Below are 18,254 nucleotides of genomic sequence, written 5' to 3'. Positions count from 1 at the left end.
ACTAATTTCCAAAATATATGTCTAGGTAGTATGCACTCTTTGAGAACCACTGATACAGGAGAAAAGCAGAGAAACCAGCTTGATTAGTAAAAATGGAAAGAACTCCAGACTACCCTTTTCCTAAAGAGCTGTATAAATCATAATATTTCACTTAGCACAACTGAGTAAGAGATAATTTACTGAGTGACTACTCTGTTAGGTCAAGCTTTACTAATGGGAAGAATATGATAAACAAGATAATTTTAAGTAGAACAATTAAATGAAGGATGGTAGAAGTTCCTATATGAAATTTTCGTGTTAACAAAAAGTTTTTCAAGTGAAACCAATAAGAAATATCTTGTATAATTTAGTCTAAGTCCAAGATTTGTAAATCTCTTTTTTCTCCTTTAAAAGAAATTTCTACTCTATGTCATGAAAGTCATTTTTTTACCTTTTTAATATATATATTCACATATATTCATTTTTAATGAAAAAATCCCATTTTATATCAGATCCAATTATAGCAAAAACTATTCTTTTAAAGAAATGTCCTCTTTTTTTACTCTCTTGAACCTTGTGAAACTTGCATAGGAAATAGAGAAAAACATTATTAACTTGCTTCCCTTGAGAATTTTAGTAGGGTGTACTTATAAGTGTAATCAAAAGAATACTTAGTGCTGCTGCTGTTAAATTTGTAATGAGTTGTAGGGTTTCTTTAAAAACACCCCAACTGGCTCTCATCCAAGGAACTTGTTTGCAGAGCTTAGATGTAGTACAAATCAGGAAAGCTGTGGTTAACTGTTGACCCGATCAGTAAAAAAATTCAATTTCTAAGTATTAAGATACTGTTCATATTTAGTATGTATTTAAGAAATGTATATCATTTTACTTATTTGAACATATGAAGTCAGAGCTAGAGATGATGATCTTTAGCCTTTGGGTTTATTACCCAGAAAGTTGGTGATATTTCATTTAGATTAGCGTGATAATGCACTATTCATATGAATTGATTTCAGTATAATTTAAATAAACTTAATAATCATTTACATGCATTTTACAGGCTTACTGAAAATCCTTTACCTTATAAAAATGTGAATTCTAGAAATAGGTCATGGTCTATTATAAATTTTTAGAAGTCATAAATTATTTGAAGAAATATCGATGCCTTTCTTCTGAAGTCTATGTAAGAATTAAGTATTATGAGCAGTTTTTAATTGTCTAGACTCTGGCTTCCATTTAGTAACAGTACTATATATGTGGGCATTAGTTTCCTCAGGCCAGTCCACTAAGGCCTTTTTGTGCAATAAAATACAGTGCATTAAGAAGCAATTATCACCCCACTAGGATGGAAAAAAACAAAGTATTGAAATCTATTGCTTAGGAAAAAAAAATTTAATTGGGGAGAATGAGGCAGACTTCATGAGACTTCTACGGATATTCTAGAGTTTGATAGCCTCTGTTCCTGATAACTCAATCACTGTCTGTAACTTCATTTGAAATTTTATGGCTGTTCTTTATGTAGATACAGATACAGTATTATTATCACCCTGAAACACCAACTGTTGTTTTTAGTGATTTGGCATGTTTATTTCTTTTTCTCTTTTTTCTTAAGTAACCGAAGAAAAAGTATTGATAAAAGTGGTAGAGGAAAAATAAAGAGAATATGTGTATACAGTACCTGTGAGGAATAGATATTTCTGTTTCGAATTAGCTGAGTTTAAGCAATAGAAAGCAGGAGAAAGAGAGTGAAAAAGAGGGATTTAGAAAGACATTGCTCAGTTTTTCTTCAGGACATCAGATGGCCCTGCCATCTTCTCGCATTTCTATTGGGGAAGGGAATCAGAATGGGAATGCATTGCAACTTGGTGGTCATCGGTAAGCATGCCATGTGTAGATCAAATATCTGGAGGGCTGAAACTGAACTTATAATATTACCTTATGAACATTGAGAAATTCCTATAATAGTGACAATGCTGAATTATTCTGGATATACTTTCGGTTACATATATCTGTCTCTGTATTTAATATGTGGTATGTATGTTTTAAGGGGAATTTTATCTTAGTAACTACAGTAGAGGATTTGAAATAATAACAAACCTACAGTTGAGCAGTTCTTGCTATGAATAAACCAAACATTGATTGTTTTTCCATGAATACTTGAAAGTCAGTTGTATTAGTTAGTTTTCCAAGTTTCACATATAATACATTTTTGCTGATTCTTTTTCTGTAGTTGTGGAAACAGAAGTTTAAGCAATGTGGTTTAACTTCAGTCCAGTTAAAATTCATCAGTTTTGTTATTCAGATTATTTTGAAACACACTATATTGCTAGTATCACATAGATTAATAGTTACTATAAATGCCTATTACATCAAAGCTATGAATACAAATAAAAAGATACATGTTAAATGTATTTAGTATTGGGGGCTGTTTTAAAAATTAAAAGTATTAGTAAGCTCTTTTAAACAATTTGACATTTGAAATAATAGTGTTGATTTTCATTTTGAGAAATAATATTCAGACATATTTACAGAATAATTATTGGGCATTATCTGGAACTTACAAAGGATAAGGGCATTGAATTAATTTTACTCCTTGTAAATGTTATGAGAGTAGCATATCTCTTATCCATATGCAGATATCCATATTTCTTTGATAGAATCTAATTTGAGCACATCAGGACAGATTGTCATTTTCAGTACCATAAAAACTGCTTTGTTAATTGCAAACCATATTTAGTATGACCTTATAACAAAGTAGCACCTTAAGTGTCACGCTTTGTCTTTAATCTGCACACTAGAGCTGGGTTCATCTGTACTAGACAACTGCACTTCATGAAAAGAGTTTTTTTCTTGGTAGGCAATTAGCAGTAATTAGGAAGATTCACCTCAGTAAGATGTCAACATGAGATTGTTTAAAATAAAGTTGAATGTCAGTGACTTAAAAAGAAAAGTTCTTCTGACACATAGGTATGGCATGTGAAACATGAAATCTTATTTTAACTTTTCTGCTTATTATTCATGCACAATATTATTTTGTCATTCAGACGCTACACTGACAGAGTGTAAAGGGTGTTAAAATAGTGCTGCTAGAATAAAGAGAGGATTAATCTACCATTGGCCAATTAGCCAAAGGGTACTTAATGGTCTCTAAAGGCTACTGAAGTCTAACTACTAGCAAAAGCATTGGTAAAAAGTCCTCTATATTACCTTCATTTGCTTGACATTTTGTGAAACATAGTATAGGCTTTTAATAACTGAATTTGTCAGAAAATAGTTTATAAATGAATGTTGTTGTAACTATATTTTTCATAAGAAAATTTTGTTACATAAATAATTCCACCTCTGCCTAAGATCTTTGTTCTTTTTTTTCTTTTTTTTTTTTTGGGTTGGTGGTTTTTAATTCTTTTTCTTGAATATCTCAGGTATCATAACGAAGGAAAATGCACGTTTTAAATTTAAAACACTTGCTACTAACTTGGAAGGGTTATTAATCTGAACTATTTATCTTTCTAGATAAGTACTTTTATGGAAAATATTTTGCTAGTGACCTAGAAATTTATGTACTTTTCTTTGTAACTCATATGTTTTAATTAAGTGACTGTGCTTTTAGTCATACATGGATGACATGCAGAATTTTATTTCTTTCAGTTTTATTCCTTGTAAAAGAAAAATTTTCCCAATGAAAGAATATTAATACTATCCACAGGAGGGAGAAATATCATTAAGATCACGGTGACTTTCTAGGAGAGTCTTGCCTATAGAATTTACATGGATATTGTTCAACTAGAATTTTCTCTTCAGTCTCTTTTGCTTTAGTTCTGGTAACGAAATCCTTATGTTATAATTTTTTAAGATCATAATATAGGATTTTTAAAATTGCTGCCTCTGCTTAAATGTGAACCAGAAAAAAACTGATTGTGAGATATAAATGAACTTATGTATTCAATATGAAATGATTTCATTCACTATTCTCAGTTCTATGCAGAATTCAAGATTAAAGATTTTGGTGAAGTAATTGGAAACAGACCATTTCCAATAAATGATTGCTTTTCCCTACTTGGACTGTCAAGGCCTTTGGGTTTCAAAAGGAGAAAGAAAATTAAGAGACTCCACTATCATTATAGATGGAAACGAGCCCTCACTTTCTCTGGTTACTTATTGACCTTTTCTAACATTTGACATCTCACCTTTGCCCCAGCGTGGACTGGAAAGAATCCTTCTGCCACCAACTATTTCCTCCATAGACTTCCCAGAAATCCTGCTCCTGTGACCCTGACATTCACCCTCATGTTAAGCTGGGTTTTCTAGCATTCCCATGTGTCTACTTTTCAGATCCCACTATCCCAACTAAGAACATTTTCAAATTTTTTAAATGGTTCATTATTTTAAGTTTCTAATCCAGTGGTGAAAAATATATGAGGAGAACTGAATAGTGTTTTTCAATGCTATGAAGTCGTTACTGTCCAGGAAAAAAAAAAAGTTAGGTCAGAATCAACCTTTTATTAGAAATGAAAAGTTATACCGCATTCTATTCCTTTACTGCTCCTAAACTAGTTGAACACTCAAAGCCATTTTCTTTACACAACTAGTATCATGTCCATTGAATAGGCAGATGTTGAATATTTTATTCTTTGGAGACAGCAGGATCAGAGAGTCTCTAAAAATATATTGTTTGGGGGGTGATTAGGGAAATGATTCTTTCCGGTTTTATTTTTTTCTAAGCCCTTTTCTTCTTTTCATTTGGGCTATAAGAATGTTTTCCACAGGCCCTGTTTTATTTTTTTGATAATTCATTCTTGAACATTAAAATGTTTACCGAGGCTCCCTGCTGGAGAAGAGACCCTCCATCTCATCAGGACTGCCCTGAATTTACTCAGCAGTTTCTGATAGATGCCTTCTCTAGAGTAAAAGTTGGAAAGCAGGATGATTGTGTATCTAGCCATGGCCTTTAATGTTATATCGAGCTTCCAGGAAACTTTTGACAAAACAAATCAGGAGGAGTACACGGAAGGAAACTGGCGGTAACTCGCATTTACCAGACAGGATTTGAAGGCAGCAGCAGTTCCCTTAGCTCCCCGATTTGTTTCTCCATAGCACTTACTGTAGTTTATCATGATATATTTCTAGGTTATAGACTGGTAACTACCTAAAGGCAAGGATTATAACTTTTTTATCATTGAATATATAGAGCTAATACAGTGCCTACCACATAGTATGTAAAAAGGAATGAATCACAGATATTGAGTCAGGTCCTGAAGGTAGATCTTACCTAGCAAAACCTTGCAGAAAATATCAAGTTGGGGCCCAGAATAAACAAAAGGCATGAATGAACTCCCATGTAAGAGAATAAAGGAGAGTACAACCAGGGAGCCTTATCTACCCTGTTCATGGGATTACTGTTGAGAGCAACAAAAGGAAACTTCTGGCCAGAGGCTCTTTGCTTGGCAATTAAACTACAAAATGCAGATCTGGAAGAGGCAATTTGTATTTCTAGCATAGAAACTGGAACAGTTTTTTTAGAGCTATTGAAAAAATAAACACAAAATTATGGATGAGGAAAAGAAAAACCAGAGTGAGGATGTTATACAAACTATGTACTTGCTTAAGGGAAGGTAGGGAGGCAATAAGGGAAAAAGGAATCGGTTCAAAAAAAGGGGCTGCTTTTTAAAATTTGGGATTCATACTAGTTTTCCATGTTATGTAACAAATTACCACAAATTTAGCAGCTTAGAAACGATATACACATTACCTCACAGTTTCCATAGTCAGGAGTCTGGCACAGGTTAGTGGCATCCTTTGCTCAGAGTATCACAAGCAGCCAAGCTGCCTTTCTTTCTGGAGTTCAGGCTTTTCTTCCAAGCTTCTGTGTTTGTTGGGAAAATTTAGTTCCTTGTGGTTGTAGGACTGAAGTATCTGTTTTCTTGCTCAAGGACCATTCTCAGCTCCTGAGGTCTTCCTTAGGGCCTTAACATTATAGCCCCCTCTGTAGTCCTCTCATAACATGGCAACTTACTTCTTCAAGGCCAGCAGGAGAATCTTACCTCTGGCCAAAAGAGCCCCTGGCTTTTTTTTAAAGGGCTCACCTGATTATTCACCAGCCAGGGTAATCTCACTTTTGATTAACTCAAAGTCATGTGACTAGGGACCATAATTTACATCTACAGAATCCCTTTGCATATAACATAATGCAAATAGTGTAATCATGGGAGTGATAGCCTGTCATATTCACAGTTCCAACACACATACAAGGGCATAGGCCATTGGGGCTCATCTAAGAATTCTGCCCACCACAGTGCTTATTACTGAATAATGAATTCTCTAATATTTCCATGTTTCTTCTTACAGTTGCTTAGAGGGTTCTTTCCTCTTTAGAGACTTATGCTTCTTCAATGTTATATTTAAATAAATAATAACTAGTGTCTCATTGTAAACTTTTATAGTGTTAACTTCTATTTTATAACCTTTGGTTAAATCAATACAAATCTCAGTATTATTCTCATTGACATCAACTTTTAAGTTGAAATCGATTTTAAAAAGACTGTAGAGGGGGCTTCCCTGGTGGCACAATGGTTGAGAGTCCACCTGCTGATGCTAGGGACACGGGTTCGTGCCACGGTCCGGGAAGATCCCACATGCTGCGGAGCGGCTGGGCCCATGAGCCATGGCCGCTGGGCCTGCGCGTCCAGAACCTGTACTCCACAACGGGAGAGGCCACAACAGTGAGAGACCCGCATACCGAAAAAAAAAAAAAAAGATTGTAGAGGAACTGCACCTGTATCCTAGTAGGGAATCCTAAGTTAAGATCAAACAAATAACTGTCACTTAAGACAAAGTAAAGTTTCTGTCATGAGAGAAATTACAGAATTATTTGGTATTTGTATGTGTGTGTATGTATGTAACACAGCTTTTTATTCAGGTCCTCAGCCTTTAGGACACTTCTTAGACTCTGTATGGTAGCATTTTCCACAAGCTAATAATGCTAACAATAATACTGTAAATTTAAAGTTTACCAAGTGCTATCACAGATTTAAAAAAAAATTCTGCCCTCAAGATTACCTTTGTTAGGTAAGCAAGCATCATCTCTGGGTTTTTTTTGTTTGTTTTCTTTTTTTGTTTGTTTGTTTGTTTGTTTTTTGCGGTACGCGGGCCTCTCACTGTTGTGGCCTCTCGCGTTGCAGAGCACAGGCTCCGGACGCGCAGGCTCAGCGGCCATGGCTCACAGGCCTAGCTGCTCCGCGGCATGTGGGATCTTCCCGGACCGAGGCACGAACTCGTGTCCCCTGCATCGGCAGGCGGACTCTCAACCACTGCGCCACCAGGGAAGCCCCATCTCTGTTTTTAAACAGAGAAACAGTCAAGTGCTTGCTCAGTGTCACTCAGCTGGTAAGCAGTAGACCCCAAATTAGAATCCAGAAATTATGACTCTTCTATGTGTTTTAATATTATTTATGATTTTAATGTAATATGACTTAAATATTTTTAAATCTTTGGACATGGAAAGGTAATAATATAGAAACAGGAATCATGCTTCTGATAAAAAAGAAAATTAATTTTAAGAGTAATTTTAATTTATTGATAGATTTTACAATGCAATCACTGTTTTTAAATAAATTTATTTTTGGCTGTGCTGGATTTTCGTTGCTACACGCGGGCTTTCTCTAGCTGCGGTGAGCGGGGGCTACTCTTCATGCGGTATGCGGGCTTCTCATTGCGGTGGCTTCTCTTGTTGCAGAGCAGGGGCCCTAGGCGTGCGGGATTCATTAGTTGTGGCACTCTTGCTCAGTAGTTATGGCTCACAGACTGTAGGGTGCAGGCTCAGTAGTTGTGGTGCATGGGCTTAGTTGCTCCGCTGCATGTGGGATCTTCCTGGACCAGGGCTCGAACCCGTGTCCCCTGCATTGGCAGGTGGATTCTTAACCACTGCATCACTAGGAAGTCCCAACAGCACAATCACTTTCTAACAAGGTCACCACAAAAGTCTCACATTCCAAACCAAGTATAAACAAAAGAAAGTTATTATTTATCATTCTTGTCTCATCTATAAAACTTCTCAATTAAGGAATAGAATGCTTAAACTGAGAGAAGTTAGTAATAGAGCCAGAATTACTTATCCAAAATGCTAAGGGATAATCAAAGGATTCAAAACTGATAGAATGTATGATTTGTCTATTTCTTCTATTTTGACAGGTGCTCTGTAGCATTTCTAGACATATATAATTAACATCAGAAATATGTTTTAAAGATTATAGAGTTAAAACAGTTTAATCAAAGCATGATTTATATTTTAATAAATTGCAAGTCATTTGGTTTACTGTCTCCATAATTTCAATATTTCTTTGTTTACTAAGTTTTTATACCATTAAATTGAATGGTATAATTGCATATCTTTTAAAGAGATATATTTATTGTCTTGTTCTTTGCTCAATGAAAGATATATTTATAATGTCAGGATTTGCCACTGTGGAAAGAATAGATCTAATGGCATACAAGTTTAACAAATGAGAGAAGCCACCAGGAAGAAAAGATCCTCATCAAAATTTAGTCTTCTGTATGCAGATGTAGAGAATGGACTTGAGGACACAGGGAGGGGAAAGGGTAAGCTGGGACGAAGTGAGACAGTGGCATGGACATATATACATATATACCAAATGTAAAATAGATAGCTAGTGGGAAGCAGCCGCACAGCACAGGGAGATCAGCTCGGTGCTTTGTGTATACCTAGAGGGGTGGGATAGGGAGGGTGGGAGGGAGACTCAAAAGGGAGGAGAAATGGGGGTATACATATATGTATAGCTGATTCGCTTTGTTATACAGCAGAAACTAACACACCATTGTAAAGCAATTATACTCCAATAAAGATGTTAAAAGATTTTTAAAAATTTAGTCTTCTGTGTTGCCTGAGATTCCACCTAGAATTGTAGCCATGAGTTATGTCTTAAAAAATGAAAATTTCAAGAAGTCTAATTTAGATGCCGAACATTAACTTTAGGATTGATAAATGTTCTGCTGCATACTATTTAAGTAAAAGCTTAATAATACTACATTGCTAATAAAAGTGTATTTTAATTTATATGGTAATAAAATAATAGAAAGATTATATATAAAAGCTGAAATCGATATGTGTGTTTATAGCACCATCTGTGCGACAAACAGGTAGACTTGAATTTTTAAAACCTTTCTTCTGTTTCTTAGTATACAAAAAGCATTGCTTTTAGATACCATGGTAGGGGGGTGGGGGTGGATACATAGGTTAACAAAGGCACAGTCCTCTCTCAAGCCTTTGCTAGGGCCGTGGTTGAGGAACAGCCATAATGCTATGGGAGCTAAGAGAATGGAGAAGCTACTTGGTTGGAAAAAAGGAGACAACTGCAGAGAAGATTTCATAAAGGAGGAAATACTAAGCTACTCTTTATGCATGAGAGAGATTTCAGCAGAAGGAAACACCACGTGTCGAGTCATCACTGTAGAAATGGCTGAAAGTTTTGGGGAAGGGCAGACAAGTCTGACTGCAGATGATGTGTGACTGAAACACAAATTGAAGTTTGAAGTTAAATCTTACAGAGCTTTATTATAACCACAAACATCTGAGCTTTATTCTGTTGGGCTAAGGAACCCCTGAAGAGTTTTGAGTAAGAGAATAACAGGTCAGTGTTGTCTTGGGAGGTTGTATAAAAGATGATTTGAACGTAGAGAAAGATTGCCCATAGGGGAAAGGTTATTGCAGTGGTCTTAGTGGGATGATGAGTCTTCATTAAGAAAGTGGCAGGGGCTTCCCTGGTGGCGCAGTGGTTGAGGGTCCACCTGCCGATGCAGGGGACACGGGTTCGTGACCCGGGCCGGGAAGATTCCACATGCCGCGGAGAAGCTGGGCCCGTGAGCCATGGCCGCTGAGCCTGCGCGTCCGGAGCCTGTGCTCCGCAACGGGAGAGGCCACGACAGTGAGAGGCCCGCCTATCGCAAAAAAAAAAAAAAAAAGAAAGTGGCAGAAGGAAATGAATATGAGAAATATTACATAATTTATAGAACCTGACGATTGGGCACAGAGAATTAATAAACAGGGAGGGAGATGTATTCAACCTTGAATGATAACCAGGAAGATTTTCAGATTTAGGGAAATTATGAGTATTTGTTACCTTTGGGACAATCCAGGGATGAATATTTTCTGAAAAATATAAAAAAACACGCTTTTAGAGCATAGATTAAAATATAGCCAAAGAAATTTTTTTTTCACCGAAACATACTTCTTATTTCACCAAAACGTAGTTTAATCTCAAATATATCAAGCCCTAGTTTTGAATTCATGATCTAAAATATTCATATTTAACAGTATACACATGTATACACAAATATATATGTAATTACAGATTTATTGATATACGTTTTAGAAATTGTGTTTAAACATAAGTGTTAATACTTAAGTAACTTATGTCCCATATATATATGACTATACATGTTAGCCACATCTTCTACTGTTTTAACTAGAATTCTTAACAAAGAAAGCATTTTTTCCACCTCTGAGAGACTTCAGTACCATTTTGTATAATTGTTCCTTATGTTAAGCTACCATTATTTTAAGCTTCTTTGGAATAATAAAGTAATAGTGCAGTTATCCTCTTAAGGATCTCTAAGTTGTTATGCCATTATAGCTTGGTGGCGTTCTGCTGACTACAGATGGGTGAATGAAAGGGGCTAACATTAAGGCGGTTTCTTTTATAGTTTCATAAAAGCATTACCAGTATGCCATTTAGTAAAATGTTCATGTTATTAAAAATTTAAATGTAAGGAGTTTAGTGCAATCTACCTCAACATTACAAAGAGGACTTGTCAACTATCAATCAAGTGCATAAAACTGAGTGAATGTGTTTGTATGCTATTTATTTGAACTAAATCTCTAATAAGCCTCTTCTGCTAATTGGACTTAACGTTTCTGTTGCTAAATGAGAAGCATTTTGGCTGCTGTATAGGGTAGTAAGACCTACCCAATGGAATAAACAACTAACATCTGTTATCCTGTCCTGCTCCAGCTTGACTTTTACCAGTTAAGTACATCAGCCCTGAAGTCAAGGTTATCAAATATGTGAATCTCTGGCACACCCATGTTTATATGAAGGCAAAGAAATAGCACATCATGAGTAAAGACCAGCCAACCAAAAGATATTGAGTACAGCTGGTCTATTTTGTTTTAACCTTTACAAGCCCTACAACCTTAAGCAAAAACTAGTGGAAGTTAGAAATTTTGTAGTTTTTATAATAACTATTTTTGTAATCAGTGTCACTTTTTTCTTTAGCATTTTCCTACCTGTACAATTTGATGCTGATAATTGTTAGGTTAAATGTAATTACTTTTATAATAAATTTATATTTATTTTCTTTAAAAAGAAGCTAAATTCGGATTTGGCTGAGCTTCGGAAAGAAAAAGAAGATTTACTAAAGAAATTGGAGTCTTCATCCGAAATCACAAGTTTGGCTGAAGAAGTTGCCCAGGTAACAGTTCCACGGATACAAGTTACATCACTTGGCCCTTCAAGGAGCATGGATTTGGAAATGAAGCAATTGCAGTGTAAACTAAAGGTGATTATAAATTTTATTAAAGATGAAAACATTAAGTTACTGAATCCTTAAAGACATGTTTCTATCAATTCTAATTTAATTCTACTAATAAAGGTAAATTATGGTATAAATAATCCCTGAATTATTAATACTACATTCAATCTCATCTTTCTATTTTAGCCTGGTAGATTCTTATCTGGTAACTTATAATACTATTCTCTGAAAAAATAGCAAGACACCATGAAATCCTAACTTAGGAGATGAGGGAAACTGGCCATTATCATTCTATTCCACTATTCAACTCCTCTCTGCCTGCCACTGAACAGAATTCTTTTTGAACATAATAATGTATCAACATAAATAGAATTGCTTTCCTGTACACATTTTGCTGCTGTTTTAACTTGGTGGTTCTTTGTTGGAGATGGGGAAGGAGGAGGGAATTAGGGGAAAGGAGAAGAAGCACAGAGCAAAGGTGAGTTGGTTTAATCAAGTTAAACCTGAGAGTGAGAATAAAGACCAGTGTTCCTTTTGCTTATAAAGAATTGTGTCTAAGTCCAGGTGAGACTGTCAACAACTTAAAAGTAAGGCTGGCCTTAGTTTTTACCCATATATAAATCTCTCTCACTTTGAAGGAATGTGTGAGTTACAAAGGTGAGACTAATGAGAATGCCTAAAGCAATTTAGATCATGCTTGATGTAAGTTTGAAGTGACGTTGTCCATATCTAACCTGGAGTCCTGGAACACTGACCAGGCTGCATAGGGACAAAAAGGGTAAATCTTTACTTTTGTCTTATTTCATGCTTTAATATGGAAATATTCTGGAAGACTAGGTACTTTGAAGTAAATAATACTCTTGATACTACAAATTTCTGTTTCGACATTGTATGAGGTTGCTAGGGCTGCCATAACAAAATACCACCGAGGGCTTCCCTGGTGGCGCAGTGGTTGAGAGTCCGCCTGCCGATGCAGGGGACAGGGGTTCGTGCCCCGGTCTGGGAAGATCCCACATGCCGCTCCCGGCTGGGCCCGTGAGCCATGGCCGCTGAGCCTGCGGGTCTGGAGCCTGTGCTCTGCAACGGGAGAGGCCACAACAGTGAGAGGCCTGCGTACCGCAAAAAAAAAAAAAAAAAAATACCACCGAGTGGCTGGCTTGAATAATAGAAATTTATTTTCCCATAGTTCTGGGGTTTAGAAGTCCAAGATCAAAGTATTGACACGTTTGATTTCTTCCAAGCCCTCTTTCCTTGGCCTGTGGATGGCCGCCTTCTTGCTGTGTCTTCACATGGTCACCCCTCAGTCTATGAGGTCTGTGTCCTAATTGCTCCTCTTATAAGGACACCAGTCATGTTAGGTTAAGGCCCACCCATGTGACCTCATTTTACTTTAATTACCTCCTTAAAAGCCCTATCCAAATACATTTTGAAGTACTGGAAGGGGAGGTTAGGACTTAAACATATGAATTTTTCCAGGACACAATTCAGCCTATAACAGATATCAGATTGCTAACATAATAAATTTCTGAGAAATAGCTTATTTTCTACTTGATGTTTTCTATGCCTAGTAAAACAAAAATGGTTACATTTGAATTCTTAAAGGTCTACATCCATCTTTTTTATTTTATCCAATTAATATTAGACTTTTCTATGTAAATTCTTAGGTGTACTTCTGAGATGTACATGGTTCATTCAGAAATTAGAGTGCTCGTGTGCATTTCTGTGTCTTCATTTTTACCCATATTAGACATGTTTCCTCAAGGAACCCAACTTTATATAGATAGATAATAAAATATTTAGTGACATATAAATTCCAGTGAATGATATATACATCAGTTATTTATATTTAGTTTAATTTGTAGTTCTTTATACAATCTGGATTGAGTAGTACTCCAACTTATATTTGTGATTTTTTTTGACCTCCTGATTGTTGAAAGGATACCTTTTGGTATATACCATGTTCTCTTCCAGTTTTCCAGTAAGTTAATAATGAAGAATAATAGTTTTTAAACTACTGTTGATTTATATATAATCTATTGCCAATCTAGTTTTAAGTCCTTTAAAAATGTTAACTCATTAAATACTCGTTTCAACCCTATGAGATAAATTCTGTTATTATATCTATTTTACAGTTAAGCAAACTGAGTATGTTAATTGTCCAAGGTCACACAGCTACTAAGAGAGCTGAGATTAGAACTCAATCCATAGGGCTCCATCATCCATGCTTCTACTCATTTTGCTCTGAAAAATTTTTAAAGTGTTTAATAAACTTAAACAGGAAAGGTCTAACCAAGATAGATTATTACCATTATGACATCTTGGAAATATGTGTTTTACTCCAGATTTTGTCATGCTGCAGATAAGTATTATGTTGTAGGAAACAGAAAAGGGTCAGAGGCCCTGGGTTTTGATCATTTTTTGTCCAGTAACTTCTTGTGTGTGGGACCTGACTGAGGAAATTACTTAGCTTCTCCAGAGGTCTAGAGCAGGAATACCTTTCTACCCTCTTCAAAAGGATTTTTGAAGATTAAACAAAATAACTGTGAGACTTAGAGGGTCTGGCAAAAGTATTTATCAAGCTGGCATTGTTTTATTTATTATAATTCTGTAATCCCTCAATTATCCAGAAATCAGAATTACAGCATTTTTCAGCCACCTAAAATAACAGGCTTAAGTCTAAAAACATAAAAGAATCAAACAGCTATCTTAAAATCCACTTAATTTATTCTGTTGAAGATATTGTCAGGGTTCATTTACTGCCTTTTGTCTTTTTTTTTGAATACAGCTGTAATGAGTTTATTTGTTTAACTTTTCAGCAGAAAACACCTCAAAAGCAGCAAATTAGAAGTATGTCTATTAAGGGCCAGGATGCTTGTTTTTAGGCAGGAATATTGAGAGAATCAAGAAATTATGATCAACAGATTGACAGAAAAAAAATATAAAAATGCTAAGGTAAAAATACAAAATTAGAAAAACAGCAGCCTGGGACCATTCAGAGTAGGGCTGAGTAGCCATTTATATCATAATAGTTCTTAAAGGCATCATTATATAATGATACAGTGATAATAAATTAGATACAGTAATATAACATAATTAATATAGTGATAATATTTATAATATAATATCATTATATTAAAGTATCACTATTGCTTAATGTAATTGTGGATTGTCATTTCTAAATGAATGAACAATCATTCCGGAAAGAATTTAAGTTTAATGATTAAAGCAAAAGCTTCAATTTTTTGGTAAATTTACTAGTGTGGAACATCTTACTCTGGCAATGCTAGAAAGAAGACACCGTATGTCACTGTAAACATGTAAAATATGATGGAAATTTAGATTGTGTAACACAAAATTTAATCAAAACTTTTAGCATTCAATACAGTTGCCAAGTTGAGGTAGCCTTGGGTTTTTAAGAAAATTAATATAATATTTAATGGAAATTTACATATGCCATACCAATGAGATATTTAAAGTCTGTCTGATGAATTTGACTCACATTTACATTGTGTGGTTAATGGTTTCATCTTTTCAGATTTATATTTTTTAGAATAAGTTAGTCAAACCTGGAAATAGTTCTCATAGAAACAATTAACTATAGTTATTAGAAAAATTAGCGAAATAACTACTACAAATATTTTTAAAGTTATATTTTATTCTATTTATATTATTTAATACTTTTTAAATTTAACAAATGAATTAATGTATGTCAATGCTGTCTTACAGGCAGAAAACCCAAAATATCAAATCACTAAATAATATCTCAGAGTACATGTTTTCTTGGAACTTGAGTCAAAATTGAAAGTTAGGTGTCCCTAACACTCTGGCTCCTAGGCCACACAGACAACAAATACCACAAAGGTGTTCTGCTTTGAAAAACTAATAATTATGTATAAATACTTTAATAATTAATATTGTTTATAAGTTCAAGTAAGGAAGTATTCATAAGTTTCTTTATCAGTTATCTTTTACTATCTAACATTATCCTAAAATGTAGCAGCTTAAAACAGCAGCAATTTATTATTTCTTATGTTCCAGTGAGTTCCCTAGGTAGGTCTTTTGCTGCTGTCTGCTGGGTCCCCTCATATGCCTGCATTCTTCTAAACCAAGGATTTACCTGAGCTGGAAGTTCCAAGAGAGCCTCACTCAAAGGCTGGCAGTTGGTCTGCTGGCTGTCATCTGGGGTACCTCAGTACTCTCCCAAATGGCCTTTCTTCTATATTTGTTGGAAGGTGATCCCAGAGCAGCATTCCAAGAGGGCAAAGATGCAAGCTAGAAGGATTTAGGGCCTAGATCTGATATTTGCACAGTGTCATATGCCACATACTTTTGGTCAAAGCAAATCGCAGGCCAGGCCAGATTCAAAGGGTTGGGAGACGGATTACACCTCTTGATGGGAGGTGCAGCAAAGCTTTGTGACTATATTTAGTCTGTTACAGGTTATTAGTAAATCCAGAATTAGTTTTAAGTGATCTTACTAAACCATAAAAATAATTAATCACATACACATTTACATTTTACAAAATCCATATTTCCCGTAAATGTATTTTGGGTATATACTCTTTGCAATTATTATGTTAGTGTGTTCCTCTATGATTTTGGCATGTTATATAAAAATTTTAGTGTGCCATGTTATTTCTGTTAGAACATGCAAAATGAAGCATATTAAAATGTTTAGATGTTCATTTTAATTATAACCATAATTTTTGCAATTTTATTATCTTCATGAAAATGGCATTTATATTTATGCTGCTTTAGAACAAGATTTAAAGACATATTTGAATTTATGTGTACTTTTAACCTAGAATGCAACTAATGAACTCACTAAACAATCATCAAACTTGAAGTCTCTGAAATTTGAACTCCTAGCAAAAGAAGAACACATAAAGGAAATGCATGAAAAGTATGTGCTTTATATTTTTATCCATTGTATTTGGTGCCACCTAGTGGCAGCTAACTCTATTAAACATTGCACACCAAGAAACAATACCAACTTGTTTGCCTTTCTTAGTTCGTTTTTAAGCCTACACAAGATGAAAGTTTAAAGAATATTACATATATCATGGTTTATGGCAAGATAGTTAACATTTTTTAATTAGAGTAAGAATGTTTAAAGTTAGATTTTCCATCTTAAACATATTTAATTCTGAATAAATATCAACTAATGGCTGAAAGACTATGAACAGAAAACCTTAGAATGTAGTAATTATTTGACTAAAAATATATGTATAGGTTGATCTTTATATTGGATTTAATGCCTAAGCTTATAAAGCGAAGGTTGAAAAAAAGTGAAAGTTTTGTTTGTGTTTAAAATAACTGGAGGGTTATGAAATATTATAATACTTTGTATATTTATACTAAAAAGGAGTTTAAAATGTTCTATCTCACAGAATCAAAATTATTTCCTTTCTATATCTTTTATAGATATACTAGAGCTTAGAAGTTGTAACATGTTTAAAAAGAATTCTAATCATTCATAATTTGAAATACATATACCTCATGTACATACATGTATACCACATTATAAGTGAAGATCACTTAAAATCTTAACAGATAAAACTATTAGGCAAAAAGATTGGTTAATTTTTTTAAACAGACTATCTTGAAGCTTATTTATGGATTGAGTTAGTCTTGCTTACTGTTTACCAGTGAGGACTTTAGAGAAACATTCTTTGAATCCTGGCTTCTTTACCTGCTAGCTCTGGGACTCAATTTAATAGAATTAACTCATAAAGTTCTTAGAATTAAATGAGTTAGTACTTATAAGTGCTTTACTTATGTAAAGCACTTATAACAGTGACTGGTACATAGTAAACACTCAATAAATGTTAGCTGTTGTTCTTTTTATAGTAGTAATTGTAGTAGTTGTTACTGCATCTATCATTTTATACTTAGCGTTATCAATTTACGCTAAACTGATATGTCAGTTCAATCTCGTATGATATTAAATTAGAACTGATATGTCAGTTCAATCTCATATGATATTAGATTTACATAGCTTTAAAGTGAAAAAGAAAAACTGTTTTCTTTGGCTATTCTTTGAAATGTATAATAAATGTATAATATTATCAAATTTTATGTTTGTTTATTAGAGTATAGAATTCTTTCTTATCGGTGTTGTGATTTTTGATAATCTCTAAATATTGCTTTGTATTATTCTTAGAATGCAAGAATGGAACATAAATATAATAATTTTAAGTTTTCATAAATTTTATTAATTTGTCTCAGTTCTTTTTTAATGTATATATATATATAATACTGTAATTACCAAGTCACAACTGGATTATAGATTTTAATATTTTACTCAAATTATTAATAGAGCAATATTTTATGCCATGCAATTATTTTATTAATTTGCAGCTTCACTAATATCAGATAGCATTTAAAAATTAACAGTAGGCATAACATTGGATAATATGTAAGATATCATCACTGTTGAAGTATTTTCTATCACTCTTGATAAAGTGTCTTTTTTCCCCTTTCAAGGATGTCTCGAATGGAGAGAGATATAACCATGAAAAGACATTTGATAGAGGACTTGAAATTTCGACAGAAAGTAAATTTGGAAAGTAATGAGAGTACTAATGAAATGCTAGAAAATCTTGAAAAAAAGGTATCAGTTTTTATGTTCACTGACACTGAAAAAAATCACTTCCCCTTGTATTAACTTTAACTCAAATATTCAATCTTAATAAAAGGTATAGCAAATATTCATAAAATGTATGTGTATT

The 18,254-nt window shown here is 34.2% G+C and overlaps 1 protein-coding gene across 2 annotated transcripts in view; it reads left to right on the top strand.

Moving 5' to 3' along the window:
• CNTLN (centlein) overlaps positions 1-18,254 on the top strand; it is a 334,860-nt gene that overhangs the window by 268,714 nt on the left and 47,892 nt on the right. For both annotated transcript variants that reach the window (XM_022573778.2, XM_022573774.2), the window contains exons 19-21: positions 11,359-11,550; positions 16,329-16,426; positions 18,010-18,136. In XM_022573778.2, coding sequence (XP_022429486.2) covers positions 11,359-11,550; positions 16,329-16,426; positions 18,010-18,136 — 417 coding nt within the window. The remainder of the gene's footprint in view (positions 1-11,358; positions 11,551-16,328; positions 16,427-18,009; positions 18,137-18,254) is intronic.

Source organism: Delphinapterus leucas, chromosome 6, assembly GCF_059928025.1.
Source record: "Delphinapterus leucas isolate spDelLeu-1000000601 "Yukka" chromosome 6, BTC_Dleu_Yukka2, whole genome shotgun sequence".
Taxonomy (NCBI): domain Eukaryota; kingdom Metazoa; phylum Chordata; class Mammalia; order Artiodactyla; family Monodontidae; genus Delphinapterus; species Delphinapterus leucas.
The sequence above is the reverse complement of the archived record's forward strand: the minus strand, read 5'-3'. Positions and strand labels throughout refer to the sequence as shown.